The 16,395-nt window shown below is 37.4% G+C and overlaps 1 protein-coding gene across 1 annotated transcript in view; it reads right to left on the bottom strand.

Moving 5' to 3' along the window:
• LOC115221041 overlaps window positions 1–16,395 on the bottom strand; it is a 248,440-nt gene that overhangs the window by 13,277 nt on the left and 218,768 nt on the right. The window contains exons 32-35 of the mRNA XM_036510314.1: window positions 13,054–13,085; window positions 9,262–9,313; window positions 3,396–3,427; window positions 1,795–1,831 (exon numbers count right to left, since the gene is read on the bottom strand). Coding sequence (XP_036366207.1) covers window positions 1,795–1,831; window positions 3,396–3,427; window positions 9,262–9,313; window positions 13,054–13,085 — 153 coding nt within the window. The remainder of the gene's footprint in view (window positions 1–1,794; window positions 1,832–3,395; window positions 3,428–9,261; window positions 9,314–13,053; window positions 13,086–16,395) is intronic.

The following is a 16,395-nucleotide window of genomic DNA, read 5'->3' as shown; positions in this document are numbered from 1 at the left end:
TTCAATGCTGAAAAGTTTCAAGCTTTATGCTATCAGCATGCAAAACTAAATGCAATACCCAATGAATACACTGGACCCAGGGGAATTGCAATCCCAGAGGCACAATCAGTGCGTGACCTGGGTATTTACATGAGTGATGACGCAACCTTTTGTGTGCATGTTGCTAAATTGGCAATGAAATGTACACGACTGGCCGGATGGATTCTTAGAACCTTTAGAACAAGAGAACAAGAAACCATGATGGTCCTCTGGAGGACACTTGTCCTAAGCCACTTTGACTATTGCTCTCAGCTATAATCACCATCCAGTGTCAAGTTGATCACAGAACTTGAGGCGATCCAACGTAGCTACACGAAGAAGATAGCCTCTGTGCAGAATATAAGCTACTGGGAAAGACTCAAGAGATTAAAACTCTATTCCTTGGAGCGTAGGCGAGAAAGATATGCTATAATATACATCTGGAAGATCCTGGAAGGACTTGTCCCAAACTTTGGCATCGAGAGTTACACAAATGCCAGAACTGGGCGCCACTCCGTGGTGCCAAGGACTCCAAATTTGCCATCAAGATGTAGGACAAGATACTGTGATAGCCTGGGCTTCCGAGGCCCACAGCTCTTCAATATCCTCCCGAAGAACCTAAGAGACCTGCATGGGGTGGATGCAGATGTCTTTAAAAGGAAACTGGATCTCTTCTTGTCAGGTATCCCAGATGAACCAACTTCACGGCAGGAGGTGCAGATGAGGGCAGCTGCATCGAACTCTCTCATGCACCAAATGGCAGTTGCTAAAAAGCATTCGTGAAGTAAAACCATGTAGCAACACCAAATGGCGGTGCCCCAGCATGGCCACAGCTCGTGAGCTGAAACTAGAGTTAATCAATCAATCAATCAATAATAATAATAATAATAATAATAATAATAATAATAATAATTATTATTATTATAAAGGAGTATGAAGTAGCATTTCATGAATTTTAATTTTCATTTTGATTTAAATGCAACTGAATATTGACCTACACATGTTTCTATTACATTGGTTAGTAACCATTGTAATTGTAACTTTACTGTAATACTGGTGCAGTTTCTTGAAGGTCTTCATTGTGATATCCTTTCTGATCGAACTGGTGAAAGTTTCATGTTAATTTTAGTATTACATTAAATAAAGTGGTGTTAAACGTTAATTCAGATGTGAATTTTATTTTAAATTCCAAGAATTGATTGGATAATTTCTCGTTTGTTTTTTAGAGTCAGTTATTTCAAAATATATCGTTCGATTGATTATATTATGATTGATTATTTAGCACTTATTTATATTGTGTAAAATTAATTTCTCTTCTTATGTAAACATCTTAATTTTTGTTCGTGTCTAAAATTTATTACATTATACTTTTTGATAAAATTCTTCTATGCACAGGTCTTATTTATTTGTCCCTGGTCTATAAGCAGTACTAATTATTTCTCTAGATTGCTAGGCCTTTACAGTTCCAGGCTTGACAAGCTACCACTAAAATGGCAAAAGTGTATTGACAATATAGGTGCATACCTTGATGAATAAAACTATTCCTTGTATTTATAAAACATGAGCAAACATTTTTCTTTTCTACAAATTTCATAATTTATGACCTAATAGAAGCATTTTGTACCAATGTGAGGAAATATATGAAAATATTCACAAAGAGGATATGCAAAGTTCATTTTACACGATCCAGTGATGAAATTCTCAACAATTCCTTTATCACAATTTATGAAAACAACAAAAATAAATCAAAATTTAAAACTTAAAAAAAAGACTTACTCTTTTTAGTTGCTCGAAATATTCATCAAGTAAGTCACTGCAAAATATGTAAATGTGAAAATTCCAGATTAGTAAAGTGAATCTGTCATTATGAGGCTAGAGTCTAATATTTCAGTCTTTATCTTTTAACTGAAAGAAAGAATGAAATGGAATCAAGAAAATGGAAGTGAAACTAAAATTTAAGGAATTGTATGGCAGCTGAAAAGTTATACCCAGTGAGAGTGATTGGATCAGAGAAGAAAGGTGAGAGGTGAACAAGGAGTAAAGGAAACTAAGAAATTAAGGCAGTAGTTTGAAAAAAGCAATTTCTCAAAGAAAGATAAGTAGGAATATACTGAAAATTGTAAGAGTGGGAGAAAAGATGGAGAAACTATTTGTGACAGAGGCAAGTAACAAATAAGAGGAACCATACTTTAAAAATAGATTTATTCACACACACACCTTAAAATTAGATTTATTTACACACACACACACACGTACACACATGGGAAGGTAATAGTGATGGAGTTGGTCGTGTGGGCATACTCCTAACCGAGAAATGGGTGGATAAGATCATAGAAGTAGTTAGAGTATGTGACAGAGTACTTATGCTCAGGCTAGTCTTGCAGAATAGTATAGCTACAATTATATCTGTCTGCACCCAACAAGTGGGCCTACAAAATGAACAGAAGGACCACTTTTATGATATTCTTCTGCAGGCTACCTCCAAGATGAGTGACAATGATTTCATATTCATGACTGGGGATTTCAATGGGCATGTTGGACGGCAGCCCAGCATCTACCATCGTGTTCATGGGGGCCATGGAATTGGTCCCTGAAGCGAGGAGGGAGCAAGGCGACTGGAGTTCTGTGATGCAAATAACTTTTTGATCTCCAACACCAACTTCAGGAAGCCAGCCAGCCACCTGATAACCTATTACTTAGGTGACTCTGTTAGGCAGATAGATTTCATTCTCACCAGACTGCGTGATGCATGACTACTCTTAAATGCAAAGACCCACCCTGGTGAAAAATGTAGCCCAGCATAGACTAGTCATTAGTGACTTTAGACTCCAGGCCAGAAAGATGCTAAGAAGCAGCCAGTCTGGAAAAGAAGGATCTGGCAACTTGAGGACCCTTTGTTTGGTCCTTTCTTTAGTGCATAGGTCAGCAAAAAATTTGAATTTTGTTGATCAGCATTATTAATGAAATAGCTGCCTTAAGAGATATGAACCTAGAGAAATGATGGATTATTATATTAAATGCCAAACAAATATTCTTTTGTGCCTTCTGTTGATTTCCATCCTTCTACTATTCATCAATAATACCAATATTCTAATGGAGTAAGATTTGGAAGTATAGCAATTTAGTATACATATCCATCATATTATGAGATAATAATTTACAAGGAAATCAACAATCTCCCTTGCTCATTGCTTTAAAATTATCAACATTTCCAGGAGAGGTTTTTGTTTGCTAATAACTGAAATAATCTCAACTGATCAGATATCTCTAATTACTGGGATAATCTCAGCTGATCCCCTATACACCATAATTGGAACCCTGCTATATATATATGTACTTATATATTAACAGATTTAGGCATATGTTTCTTGCATTACCTCTCTTCATCTGAGCAGTCCATTTCGTCTTTCTGAAATTAAAAGAAATGATATTGAATGTTAGAAGGAATGACAGAATTCCAACTTGTTACAACAGATTATACTGAGAGAAGACCTTACTGAATATAAATAGTACAACAGGTGAGAGTAGTGACAATTATCTGATGGAGATTATGCAATCCATATTATCACAGATACACATGATTTCTTTTCTTCTTATTTATAGTTTTAGCATGGTACACTGGTTTTGACATAGGATTTGAATGGAAGAAAACTTTTAAACTAAAAACAGTGTCAAATGATGATATGAGAATTTTTATTTAATCAATTTAAACTTTTGTGTAACATTCAAAGTCATATGAGACTTAGAAATGTATACAATACCCCACAACTAGCTTTAAAAATGACTAAAAAGAAGAGATGAAAGAGTGTAAATAGAGAACAATTAAAAGGACATGTTACTGAATAGTCATTTAATTTTCATGTATTGGACGATCTTTTATTTGACGTAACTTGAAAGAAAATTGCACCTACAGCCCTGATTAACATTTTAAAATCAAAATTCCAAACAACCTCTCTCTTAGATTGATAATAATTGCAACTGGAACAAATCATTCCATAAGGCATCTGAATAATTCCCAGAAGAACACAATCATGATTCCATACAACATATTCCTGACAGAATATAGCTGAAACAAATATTGAGCAGTCAAAGCCCTTGTTTGGTAACTTTGCTCTGTATCTGATTCCTTTCATACATTAACAGATCTGGATGAGATACTAGAGATATATAGAGATATACATTTCACCTTAATTTACATAAAATTTAGATCCCTACAGAGATAACATGAGTAATTTAGTCGTATTCCAATGAAAAGCACAAAGACACATTCAGTAAACCTATCAAGAAAATATTCCAAGACTGATGGTTACTAAAGCAACTTGGCCTCACCATACCCGAAGACTTCTTGTAACAAACAAAAATATATCTTGCATAGAAAAAAAATAATACTGAATAAACTGGTCTTCTTCTTCTTCATAACCAAACAGTATTTCATCCCCATCAACTCTACAGATCCTCTATAAAGCTCAGATGAAACCATCAAATATGTAGTTCTCATATACTTGAGATGGTACTGTTGCTACACAAAGTGACATCCTGGAACATGTGAAAAGAAAAGCCACATGACTGATTAAGCATTCACTTAATGTCTAATAGAGAGTCATGCTGACTCCTCTCTCTCTCTCTCTCTCTCTGCCATTGTTGCAGTGGCTTTATAATATTCCTTATGAAGCATAATAACACAGAAAATAGTAATCACCAAATTTCTAAGATGTGGTGGAGGATTACACTAAAGGGGTTATGAAAAGTATCATACACTAGCATACCCATGTCATCAAAAATGCAGGCAATTTTATTGATGATACAAAACAGCACATCAACACAGTAGGAGAAAACATTGATAAATGCCAGCTATCAAGTAAATGTATGTACACACACATAATCGAAGCATTTGAAGAATTTTATACAGTCGTAAAATTCGATTGAAAATAACTTCCACCTGATACGCGCGCGTGTATGTGTGTGTGTGTGTGTGTGTGTGTGTAGGTATGTTATAAGGTATTTCTCCAAATGTTTACTGTTTTCCTTACGGGTTTTGAAAAATTGGTTAATTTCAGCGGTTAGCATATAAATTCTGTTATAATTGGTTTATTCCAAATAGATAATCCTTAAACCGTATATGTTTCCTGGAGTATTAATATAAATAATAACAACAACAACGATAATAGTGATGGTGATGACAATATTCTGCCCAATACTATAGATTTGCTTGTCAGTTGTTTGGCCTTTACCACCTTAGTGGCTGACAATATGTGCATCTTTAATCACAACCTGAAGTAATGTGATTAGTGTGCATCATAACCATGTGTTGAGAGGAATTCTTTGGGGTTTAAATAATTCACCTCTGGAAACATGGGTGTTTCATTCAATACCCTTAAGCAACCTTTATTCAGGGACTTTTTGAGTGGGATGAGCTATTCACCCTGAAGAAAATTCTAACCTGCAAGGTCATGCGCTTTTAATCTTCATGAGATCACTATGTCGGGCACATGTGGTTGTAATGCACACGCTTGTTGTACAAGTCAAAATTGTCACGTCCTGTCACAGGAAAGATAAAATAATGAAGCCATTACAGCGTCGGCTCAGGTGCCTTTTGGAATTATGGATAGGGTTTGTCTGAAATCACTAGACAGGAGGGAAATGCCTCCTATGGGGTTAATGCAGCCCCTAATGTCTTTCAGGGTCCTGTCCAGTGCTTCATGGGATCCTTTATGTGCCATGGTGCATTCATCCCAAACAATGAGCTGGCACCTTTGTAGCACTTCTGCCTTGCCGGAGTCTTTTGTATTATTGCAGGTGGCTGAGTCGGACACAGAAGCATTAACTGGGAGTTTGAAGATCGAATGAGCCAGCCTACTCCCGGGCAGTAGAGTCATGGCAATTCCAGAAGAAGCTACAGCTAAAGAGATCTCCTTTTGTTGGCGTACTTTTGCAAGGAGAAGTTTAGTCACGAATGTTTTACCAGTTCCTCCTGGGACATCTAAAAAGAAAATACCACCTTTGCATTCACGAATGGAAGTGTAGACAGCGCTGTATGTGTGCTGCTGGTCCTGAAGCAACCTCGGCTCAGTTCCGTCGATGTATTATTGAAGAGCATCGATGTCGGAGGCTGTTTCCTGAATAACGCATATTGGTAGTATGTGTGAGCTCGTTCTGCTGACTTTTGGTAGACTATAAAATGAAAGATCGTTACCGCCGGCAGTAAGTAGGCTGCCCTCAATGTCGAGTGCTCTGTTGAAGAATTCATCGTTGAAACTGATGTTTAAGTGGCAACAGAAGTTGTTCTTGGTGGTGGTAGTCCTCTGAAAGGTCTTCCTTGTATTTCTCCCATAAGGTGACAGGATCACTGAGTTCACATGTTTGCAATAGCACTGTAAAGAGTTTTTGAAGACTCCTCACTGAGCGTATTGTAACAGCTTCCACCATTGTTGCGTCAGACTGAGCGTCGTCTTCTAGCAGTCTGCTTTACAGCAGGCTCGCGAAGTTTTTCAGGTTGTCAAAAGATGTCAGTCCCATGACCTCATGCAGCAGTAGGCAAAAGTAAAATAATTCTTGTTGGTTAGGACGAACTGTGTAAACTCTTCCAAGGGTGGGGTACACGATTTTAAGTTTGGCTGTCCCTCGACGGGTTGTCCTTGTTTTCTTGATTCCCAAATGTGTGTTTTCTTTTTCCAAATGTAATATGATGGAACCTGAGGATACAGGAGTGTCTTGGCAAAGGGGTCATTGCGCATAGTTTGAAGAAGGCAGTGAGCACGGTATCCATGGGTTCTTGTGCCAGCTGGAGAAGTAGACACCCTGGCTGCTCTCAAGATTCAAAACTTGAAAATAAATCGATTTTTTCAGTTTTATGTGGTTTTTTGTCGCACAGGGATGCCTTTGGACATAGAACAGACACTTGATAGAACTGCTATTACATGTGGTTTTTTGGCTGTAAAACCAAAGAAATTGGACTTTCCAGTAAAAAGTTTTCTACCGTGTAATTTTGCAAAATTGCGAAAAATCAATTTTTTTCAAAGTTTTTCGCAATTTTCTTGGGAATCAGAGGCCCCAAGGTAGTGCCAGAATATTTGTTTGAAATGTCACAACATAACGGTCCTGTTGACACCAAAATTATAAAAATGGGACGTTCCTGTAAAAACTTTTCATGTGCAACTTTAACCATTTTTTGCAAAAGGTGTGTGTGTGGTGGGGTCACTTCAGTTTTATCGAATTTTATCCTAGAAGGGTGTATCTGTAGGCATCGGTAATGTAGCAGTGACCTGCCTGGGTAAATTTGCCATTTAATAAAAAAAGAATCATCAAAATTGGATGAAAAATGTGGAAACGCATAAAAAGCATACACACACACAGATATTTTGAGTTTTATATATATATGTGTGTGTGTGTGTGTATGTATATTTGTATATAGATATATGTATATATATGCATGTATATATATATATATAGAGAGAGAGAGATATGTGTATGTATGTGTGTATGTACGTATATGTGTATATTTCAATTTTAGATGAGATATAAGCATATCTTGATCCTCTGAGGACTGATTTTCTAATGGCAGGCCACATGTACTCTATTCCATTGTATTAATTTTAAGATCCCAAATTGGATAGTTAGTGTTGTCATGTCACTTTGCTGTGGCTGGCATGGCTATACAATTTACAGAATAGACTGTGTTCAATTCCCATGGATTGTCATAAAACTTTTTCTCTGTCTTCTTGTTTATAAGATGGATAACACCACACCTTTGTATTGAATGAAATATGTTATTCATTGACAAACTTCTGGTTTACTCTTTAACTTGTTTCAGTCATTTGACTGTGGCCATGCTGGAGCACCACCTTTAGTCGAGCAAATCGAACCCAGGACTTATTCCTTGTAAGCCCAGCACTTATTCTATCGGTCCCTTTTGCCGAACCGCTAAGTGACGTAAACACACCAGCATTGGTTGTCAAGCAATGCTAGGGGGACAAACACAGACACACAAACACACATACACATACATATATATATATACATATATACGACAGGCTTCTTTCAGTTTCCCTCTACCAAATCCACTCACAAGGCGTTGGTCGGCCCGGGGCTATAGCAGAAGAAACTTGCCCAAGGTGCCACGCAGTGGGACTGAACCCGAAACCATGTGGTTGGTTAGCACGCTACTTACCACACAGCCACTCCTGTGCCTGTGTAATCCAAGTTTTTTCTGATTTGTCTAATCCAAGCAAAGGTTCCTTATTTGGACAATTGAAGTTGTAATGCTGCCTTCCTGTAGTGGTTAGCAGACATGTGTTTAATTCCTGTAGGTGATGTTACAACGGTTTTCCTCTTCTATATTATATATACACAAATATCTCTCTAGAATGCATGTTAATTGAAGATTTTCTTGCCACACCTTACTAAGGTACATCTATATATGCTCTATTAATTTATGGTTTCATAAGGAATGTAATGAAACTAAATCAAGAGATGTTAATATTTCACAGCTTTAATTAGCTGTCCAGAGAAATTAAGAAATGGCTCTATGGCTCTCTGAATATGAAAAGTAGTAGTTAGGTTGTACCAATATTAAAAGTTTTCTACTTCTGATCATATGAAAACTAGCAGCTTACTCATCAAATATGAAAAAATTTTAGCCTGGTCTACCAGTATGATATATAGTAACTGGTTCTTCTAATATTAAACAGTATCCAGCCATAGCAAAATGAAATCTTATACACTGACATTAATAATCTCTTCTGCTATATTCAAAAGGTCAAGATTTCGTGGGGAGGGGGCTAGTTGATCAAATCGACTCCAGTACCCAACTGATACTTAATTTATTGACTCTGAAAGGATGAAAGGCAAAGTTAACCTCAGCAGAATTTGAACTCAGAAGGTAGCAGCAGACGGAATACTGCTAAGCACTTTGCCCTGCTTGCTAATGAACACTGACATTAATAATATTGGAGAAAATAGAAGCCTATTGTGCTGGATCTACAATGAGAGATGGAGTAGACAGTCATACCAATTGGAAGAATAGTAAATGGCTACACAAGTATGAAGGACAATAGCTTGGTCTACCAGCATGAAAAATAATAACAGGTTGTACCAATGTGAGAAAATATATCACAATATTCATAAACAGGATATACAGCATCCATTTTATACAACCCATTGATGAAATTCTCAACAACCCATTTATCACAATTTATGAAAACAGTACAAAAAGAAAATAACCTTTAAAAATTAAAGAAGACTTACCATTTGTCTTGCCATGAAAAAATCGTCATCATGATCTAAGTCACTGGATAATCTGTAAATGTGAAAATTGCAGATTAGTAAAGCGAATTTATCATGATGAGCCTAAAGTTTAATATTTCAGTCTGTCTTTTAACTGAAAGTAAGGAATAGAAGAAAAATTGTGTTTTTGCATAAAATGGACTCAAGAAAATGGGAAAGGAAGTAAAATTAAAGGAATTGTGTGGCAGGTGAAAAGTTATACCCAGAGAGAATGATTGGGTCAGAGAAGAGTGACAGGTGTAATAATGGCAGAAAGATGGAGAAACTATTTGTAACAGAGACAAGTAACAAATGAGAGGAATCGTACCTTAAAAAATAGATCTATTCACAGATAAATATATATTTACAACACTTCCACTATAACATCAGTCACAATATAGCAATAGTCCCAAAACAACATCAGTTATTAAATAGATATATCAAACCATATCCATATATATTTAGTGTTTCTGTGAAATTATGTCCAGACTGACCAGTTTCATTGTTACCTTGCAATTCACCAAGATCCACAGAATCTATATGGCTATTATTACTTATATTTATTTTTTCATAACACATAGTCATCAATGCTTCAAATATCAGCTGTTATTTTTCATCAGATGAGAGAAATTAAGGAAAATACAATGAAATTTTTCAGGCCATAATGGTAACAGACATAGAAAGTGGGAAGATAATGTAAATGGTTGATGGTATAGTTGGGTAGACGGTATAAAGAAAGTGGAGAATTATTATTGTTGTTGTTGCTACTGTTCGCCCAAGTCAGCTCATCTGCCTTGTTGCAGAGCCAGGAATCGTTTGTCTCTCTGAGGTTTATGTGCACATTGCTTTTTGTAGTGTTTTAAGCTGCTTTCTTGGAGGCCAATGTGTTGTCTTACTTAGTGACTCTGTACGCTTCATGCTTCTCATTAAGTAGTAGCTTCCGAATTACCTCATCTTTGTTGTCGAGCAGTTTTAGTATTTATGCAAGTTCTGACCTAGATGAGTGATCCAGGACTGTATAATGTCTCCAAATGCCACCCAGTCTACTCCTGTCCACTCATTTCCACTATTGAATTGGCTCAACTTACTGTCCACGTGGTCCCAGCTGACATTCAGTTTCGCATTGTGTCATTTCAATTTGCTGACACTTAGTCACTTGTTTGCCTGCTTCACTTGGATGTACTGGATGTAGGCTGGATGTGCATGTCCTGATTGCAATGATGAATCTGTGATCTGACCAGCATTCCGTACCACATATGGCCTTTGTAACCCTAACATTCCACCTGCCTCACCTCCTGACTATGTCGTATCCAATTAGATGCCAAGGTTTGCTGCAGATGAGAGCTGCTGCGGATATTGCCAACTCCGCTTCTCCCAATATCTCGATCCATGTAGCAACTCTGGCACTGAAGTTGCTGAAAAAGACGTGCTTGACCTTCTTAGACACAATTACTATGTAAGCTTCCAAGTCTTCCTAAATCTTATCATTAAAATCCTCAGAGCCAGTCATGGTGGGGTTGTAAGTACTGTGATGGTGCTTTCTTCTGATGTGAAGCTGCAGGGGGCATCAGTCTTTTGGGGATGTTGGTTATCTTGCTGATAAGACTAGATCTGGTGGTAAAATCCATTCCTCCTTCACATTGTTCATCACAACTGAGGCCAAACTAGAAGACGGTTAACCGATTTGCTCTTAGTCAGCTGACCTTTGTTTGCAAGTCTGGCCTCACATGGAGCTGCAATGTGTATGTTGTACCTGCCGAATTTCCTAACAAGAGCTACCAACTCTCAGGTCTGCTGTTTTGGTGCTGTCCATAAGTGCTCAAACATTCTATGAGCGAATAGTGAGGGATGTCAATGATGTTTGCATCTTGGTGTTTCGACTGCATTGCTTGAATCGCTGCCTTCAGTGGTATACAGACCAGAATAAGGTGAAGTAAGCAATGTTTATGGTACCTTTGCCAGCTGTTCCTTTATGCCATGGAGGTGACCAGCGCTCTCTTGGAGCTGCTCAGACATTTACACATCTGCCAAATTTCACTGCTGCTTCGGTCAGTGGAGCATGAACCCTGCCCTGGGCCACCTGTCTTCAAGTTTGTAACTACAGCACCCACTGATGAATCTTACACTTACCCTCTCACACATAACTATTGTATTCTGACACACACCTGTTTCTCCTTACCCTTTTCTAATCTCATTTTCACTTGAGTTCCACATAGACATCAATAGATTCTCTGCTATTAGAAATCACATACTAACTACCACTTCTTGTATCCATTACCATGTTGACCATCTGAAATATGACAAAGACAATCCCCTTCTCCTTCCCTTAATTTTCTCTTTTTTCTCTCTGAAAAGACTATATCTTTTGCCTCAATCTTTGTTGTCTTTTCCTTTTCCACATGGCTTAATTCATTGCTTTGTTTTATATTTATATTTTTTAAAAATTATTTTTGCCGAGGAGCATTAAGACCAGGATTTCTCATGAAATCAGTCTCATTCTTTAATTGCTGCTTGCTCTCAGCTTCTTGAGAAGAAGAAACAGGAATCTGTAGAATTGTTAAGTAACAATAAAACTGGTCATTTTAATCTTCATCCCAAACTGCCAAAAATCATGGTTTTGTGTAATTTTTTGAGATTTTTTCATATTTAATATTCTTTTCTACTCTAGACACAAAGTCCGAAATTTGGGGGGAGGGGGCCAATCGATGAGATAGAACCCAGTATGTAACTGGTACTTAATTTATCGACCCTGAAATAATGAAAGGCAAAGCCGACCTCGGCAAAATTTGAACTCAGAATGTAAAGACAGACGAAATACCACTAAGCATTTTCCCCAGCGTGCTAACGTTTCTGCCAACTTGTCGCCTTCCTCGTATTTAATATTACATAATAATATATGTATGTTGTGGTGGTTATCATTCATCCTCCATGATGTGGTCATTTCAGTTTCAACGCACAAACTTTGGTCAAGTCTCTTGTTACAACAGTCGAATCCACAAATTAGTGAATACATTCTCCCCACCCACATCTTTATATTTTGTCTGTCTGTCTGTCTGTCTGTCTGTCTGTCTGTCAGTCTATCTATCTATCTATCAATAAATTTATTTTATCCTCTCTTTCTCTATCTCTCTCTTCCTCCCTCTCTTTCCATCCCTCTGACACCCTCTTTCTCTTGCTCCCTTTCTCCCTCTCACTGTTTATGAATATAATTAGGATCATCATTTACAGATTCTATGGATTTCCCACTGAGTTCACAAACCAGTTTCAACTGCTCCTTACTTTGCACAAATCTGTTCATTTTATAATAGTAAAAGAAATCAATATCACAAAATCTCAATTTTTTTCCCCAATAAAACTGTCTGCTTATTAAAATTATTAATCCTTAAGAGAAATAAATGTAGAAAAATAACGGAGTGCTATATTTAAATCCTATCAACATTTGGTTTTTTGAGCCTTCAGGTGATGTCTGCCTTTCTGTTATTTTTAAATAATACTTGTGATCTAATCGGGTAAGATTTGTAAGAGCAGCCATTTAGTATATTTCAAACATTTAACGAGAAAAGACTTATATAGAAATCAATAATAAACTGATATTGGTAGTTGTCTCACTTGTTGGTTTGGGGTTATCAATATCCATAAAAGATATTTTTGTTTACTAATTGCTGGGATAATCTCAACTGATTAAAGATTTTATCTTACTATATACCATGACTGAAACCCTGCTATATATATACTTATATATTATCATATTTATGGACATATTTCTTGCATTACCTCTGTGTAGCAAAGACTTCCAAATGGAGATCCTGGAAATAAAAGAAATGGTATTAAATGTGAGAAAGAATGATTGAGATCCATCTTCTGACAACACATAATATGAAGAAGAGATTACTGAATATAAATAGCAACAGTTATGTGGTGGAGATAATCTAATCCATAATATCTCAGATACACATGATTCCATTTTTTTTCTTTGTAGTTTTAGCATGGTAAATTGATTTTGACATGGGATTTGGATGGATAAATTCTTCTGGTTAGAAACAGTATCACATGATGATGAGAGAATTTCTATTTAATCAATTGAAACATTTGTTTAAAATTTGTAAGCTGTATCAAACTAAGAATTGTATACAATACCATACATATACCTTTAAAAATGACCAAAAGGAAAGGAAGAAAGAGTGCAAGGAGAGAACTATTAAAAGGTTGCTAAACTCTAAATGCTTCCTGTTTCATTCTCTCTCTGTTGATTTCTTCTTATTCCTTTTTGTCGAGGAGCGTAGGCTCGAAACATAAAAAAACTTTTCCAGTTTTCCTGAGCATCAAACTAATGCACTTGCTTGTTCCTACACCTGTCTTCATCTTTTGTTTTTCTATGAATTTGAACTATATATATATATATATATATATATATATATGTTCTTTCATTATTTTATTATTTTACTTGTTTCAGTCATTTGACTGTGGCCATACTGGTGCACATGTGTTTAGTCAAATAAATTGACCCCAGTACCTATTGTTTATAAGCTTAGAACTTATCCTATCAGTATGTTTTGCCGAACCATTAAATTATGGGGACATAAACACACCAACATTGGCCATCAAGCGATGGTGGGGGGACAAACACAGATATATATATATATATATACATACATACATACATACATACACACACGCATGCACCCACACACACACACCCACATATATATATATATATATATTCGACAAACTTCTTTCAGTTTCCGTCAACCAAATTCACACACAAGGCATTTCTCTTCCCCTTTTTATATACGTTTTTCACATATTTTCACTTCTTTTATATATACATACATACATACATATATATATATTTCGCTTTTGTATCTGGTAGAGATATGCACATACATACATATATATAAATACATACATACACACATACATATGAGTATGTGCACACGCATGTGTACAAGTTTTAAAAGAAATTAAAAAACGCAATTCCGATAGAAACAGAATCAAGAACTACTGAAAAAGATGCAAGGCGCAATGAAAATTTGAGTGGAAATCAGACTGGTGAATGTGTTGAATTAACAAGGCACTAAAAGAAAATAACTCTCCCTAGATACAATAATATATATGTATATATATATATATATATATATATATATATATATATATATATGTTTCCCCTCAAATACCACCCCACCACCCCACTTCTCCAATGTACCATTCTCCGAGCCTTTCGGTGACTCCAGTCTTCAAATGAGCCCACAACCTACAAGACCTCTTGGTCCACAGCTTCTTCTGTAATCTAAATTCCCAACCTGCTCATTCCCCTGCTTCCACACATGCTGTTACAATTGACCTTATTTCTCCAACACCACTCTCCTCACCAGCACCCATCATCGACCCTATCACATCACTGACTCCTTCACCTGCACTTTTATCACTGTCAACTACTGCATCTCCTGCTCTCTCTCTCTCCCCTTCTCTATACATCGGGCAAATGAGACGCCTCTTGGGTGACCGGTCTGCGGAACACTTCTGAGACATTCAACTCTGCAGTGACACCCCAGTCTCTTGCCATTTCCGTTCTACCGGTCACTCTTTGCAACACCTATCTGTGTTCGGATTGTCCTTGCACAGGGGTCATCCGGACTCCCGTTTGCTTCATGAACAAGGATTAATCTTCTCTCTTCGCTCCTTTGTACCACATGAATTCAACTCTCTTCCTCACACCTATTTCCTTCCCATCCATCCCTCCTCTTGCTCCGACTCCTACTTCTTCTCTTCACTCCTACTCTCCTTCTCTCTTCTCTTCACTCCTAGTCACCTTCTCCCCCTCCCTCGTAACCCCATCCTACACATTCCAACCCTACCTTCCCTATCCATCCCACCCATCCCATCCCTTACACCCACTTCCACATACCCCAAATCTATCCCCACCGTCAGCCTACCCACATACCCCACCTCTACCCAACCCTCAGCCTAACTCACACACCACCCTTGCTTTCCCCACTCTTGCCTCCCTCACTTCCCAACACCATCACATCACTACATCATACACCACCTTACCACACAACACCACAACACATCACACCACCACGCACACACTAGCACTGACCACTTCCCAGCCCCACATACACACACGCACACATCAAGGTCACCAGCCCTCTTCCACACGCACATAATACTCTCTTATACACACGCACGCGCACCTTCGTTTTGGGATCACCACTACTTTATTATCTTCTTCCTAGCTCTCCTGTGTGACCCTTCTGTCTGGCATTTGCCATGGTAGATCGTTAACCACTACACATTCTTTATTTTCTCTCCTTGTTTCTTTCTGTGTTCCTTTCTGTGGAAGAGTGTAGGCTTGAAACGTTAAAGACTTTTTCACTTCCCGAGCGTTAAACTAATATACCTGTTTGTTGTCTACACTACCTGTCTTCGTCTTTTGCTTTTTTTTGTGAACTCTCCTCCTATATATATATGTATGTATGTATAAGCAACAAAAAATTATATCTTGGTTATAAAGCTACACAAAGCAAAGCCTTGTGGACAGCTCGTCAGACTCTATACGAATACAAAATTTAAAATATCTGCGTTGCAGACATAAGGGAACTCTCAGAGCTCGAGGAATATTTCTTAATAAAAACGTTAATGAGGGCAGGTTATTTTACCTGAATCAGAGGGAGAAAATCCCTTATAGATCTGAAGAGGCCTAACTAGCAATTGTGGCGATCCAATTTTTGAGTAAGTACATTTAGAAAACACTTCCTTGTGGCTGTTGAATGCACCAGGTTTTTTATAGTCCTTCAGAATTTTGGCTCTCTCTGCAATGCAGATCTTGTAACGGCCACTTCCATTAATATACAGGCTTAATTGATCAATTAATTTCTGCCTGATATCACACGGGGTCCCTTGATCTTTGAGATGACATACATAGCGGACCAAAGATGTTTCAAACCATCTTTCTGGGACTCTGAAGGATGACTGGTGGTTAAGAAAACGTCGCTTGAACGCAGAACTTGTAGAACCAATATATTTACACACATAAGGTATAGGCCTATTCGCACCCCTATGACATATAGTGTGGGGCTGGTCATCCCATTGGTGTCGAAGATAAATATTTGGTCA

This window comes from Octopus sinensis, linkage group LG17 (genome assembly GCF_006345805.1).
Source record: "Octopus sinensis linkage group LG17, ASM634580v1, whole genome shotgun sequence".
In the NCBI taxonomy this organism is placed as follows: domain Eukaryota; kingdom Metazoa; phylum Mollusca; class Cephalopoda; order Octopoda; family Octopodidae; genus Octopus; species Octopus sinensis.
Note: the sequence above shows the minus strand (reverse complement) of the source record. Positions and strands in the feature narration are given on the sequence as shown.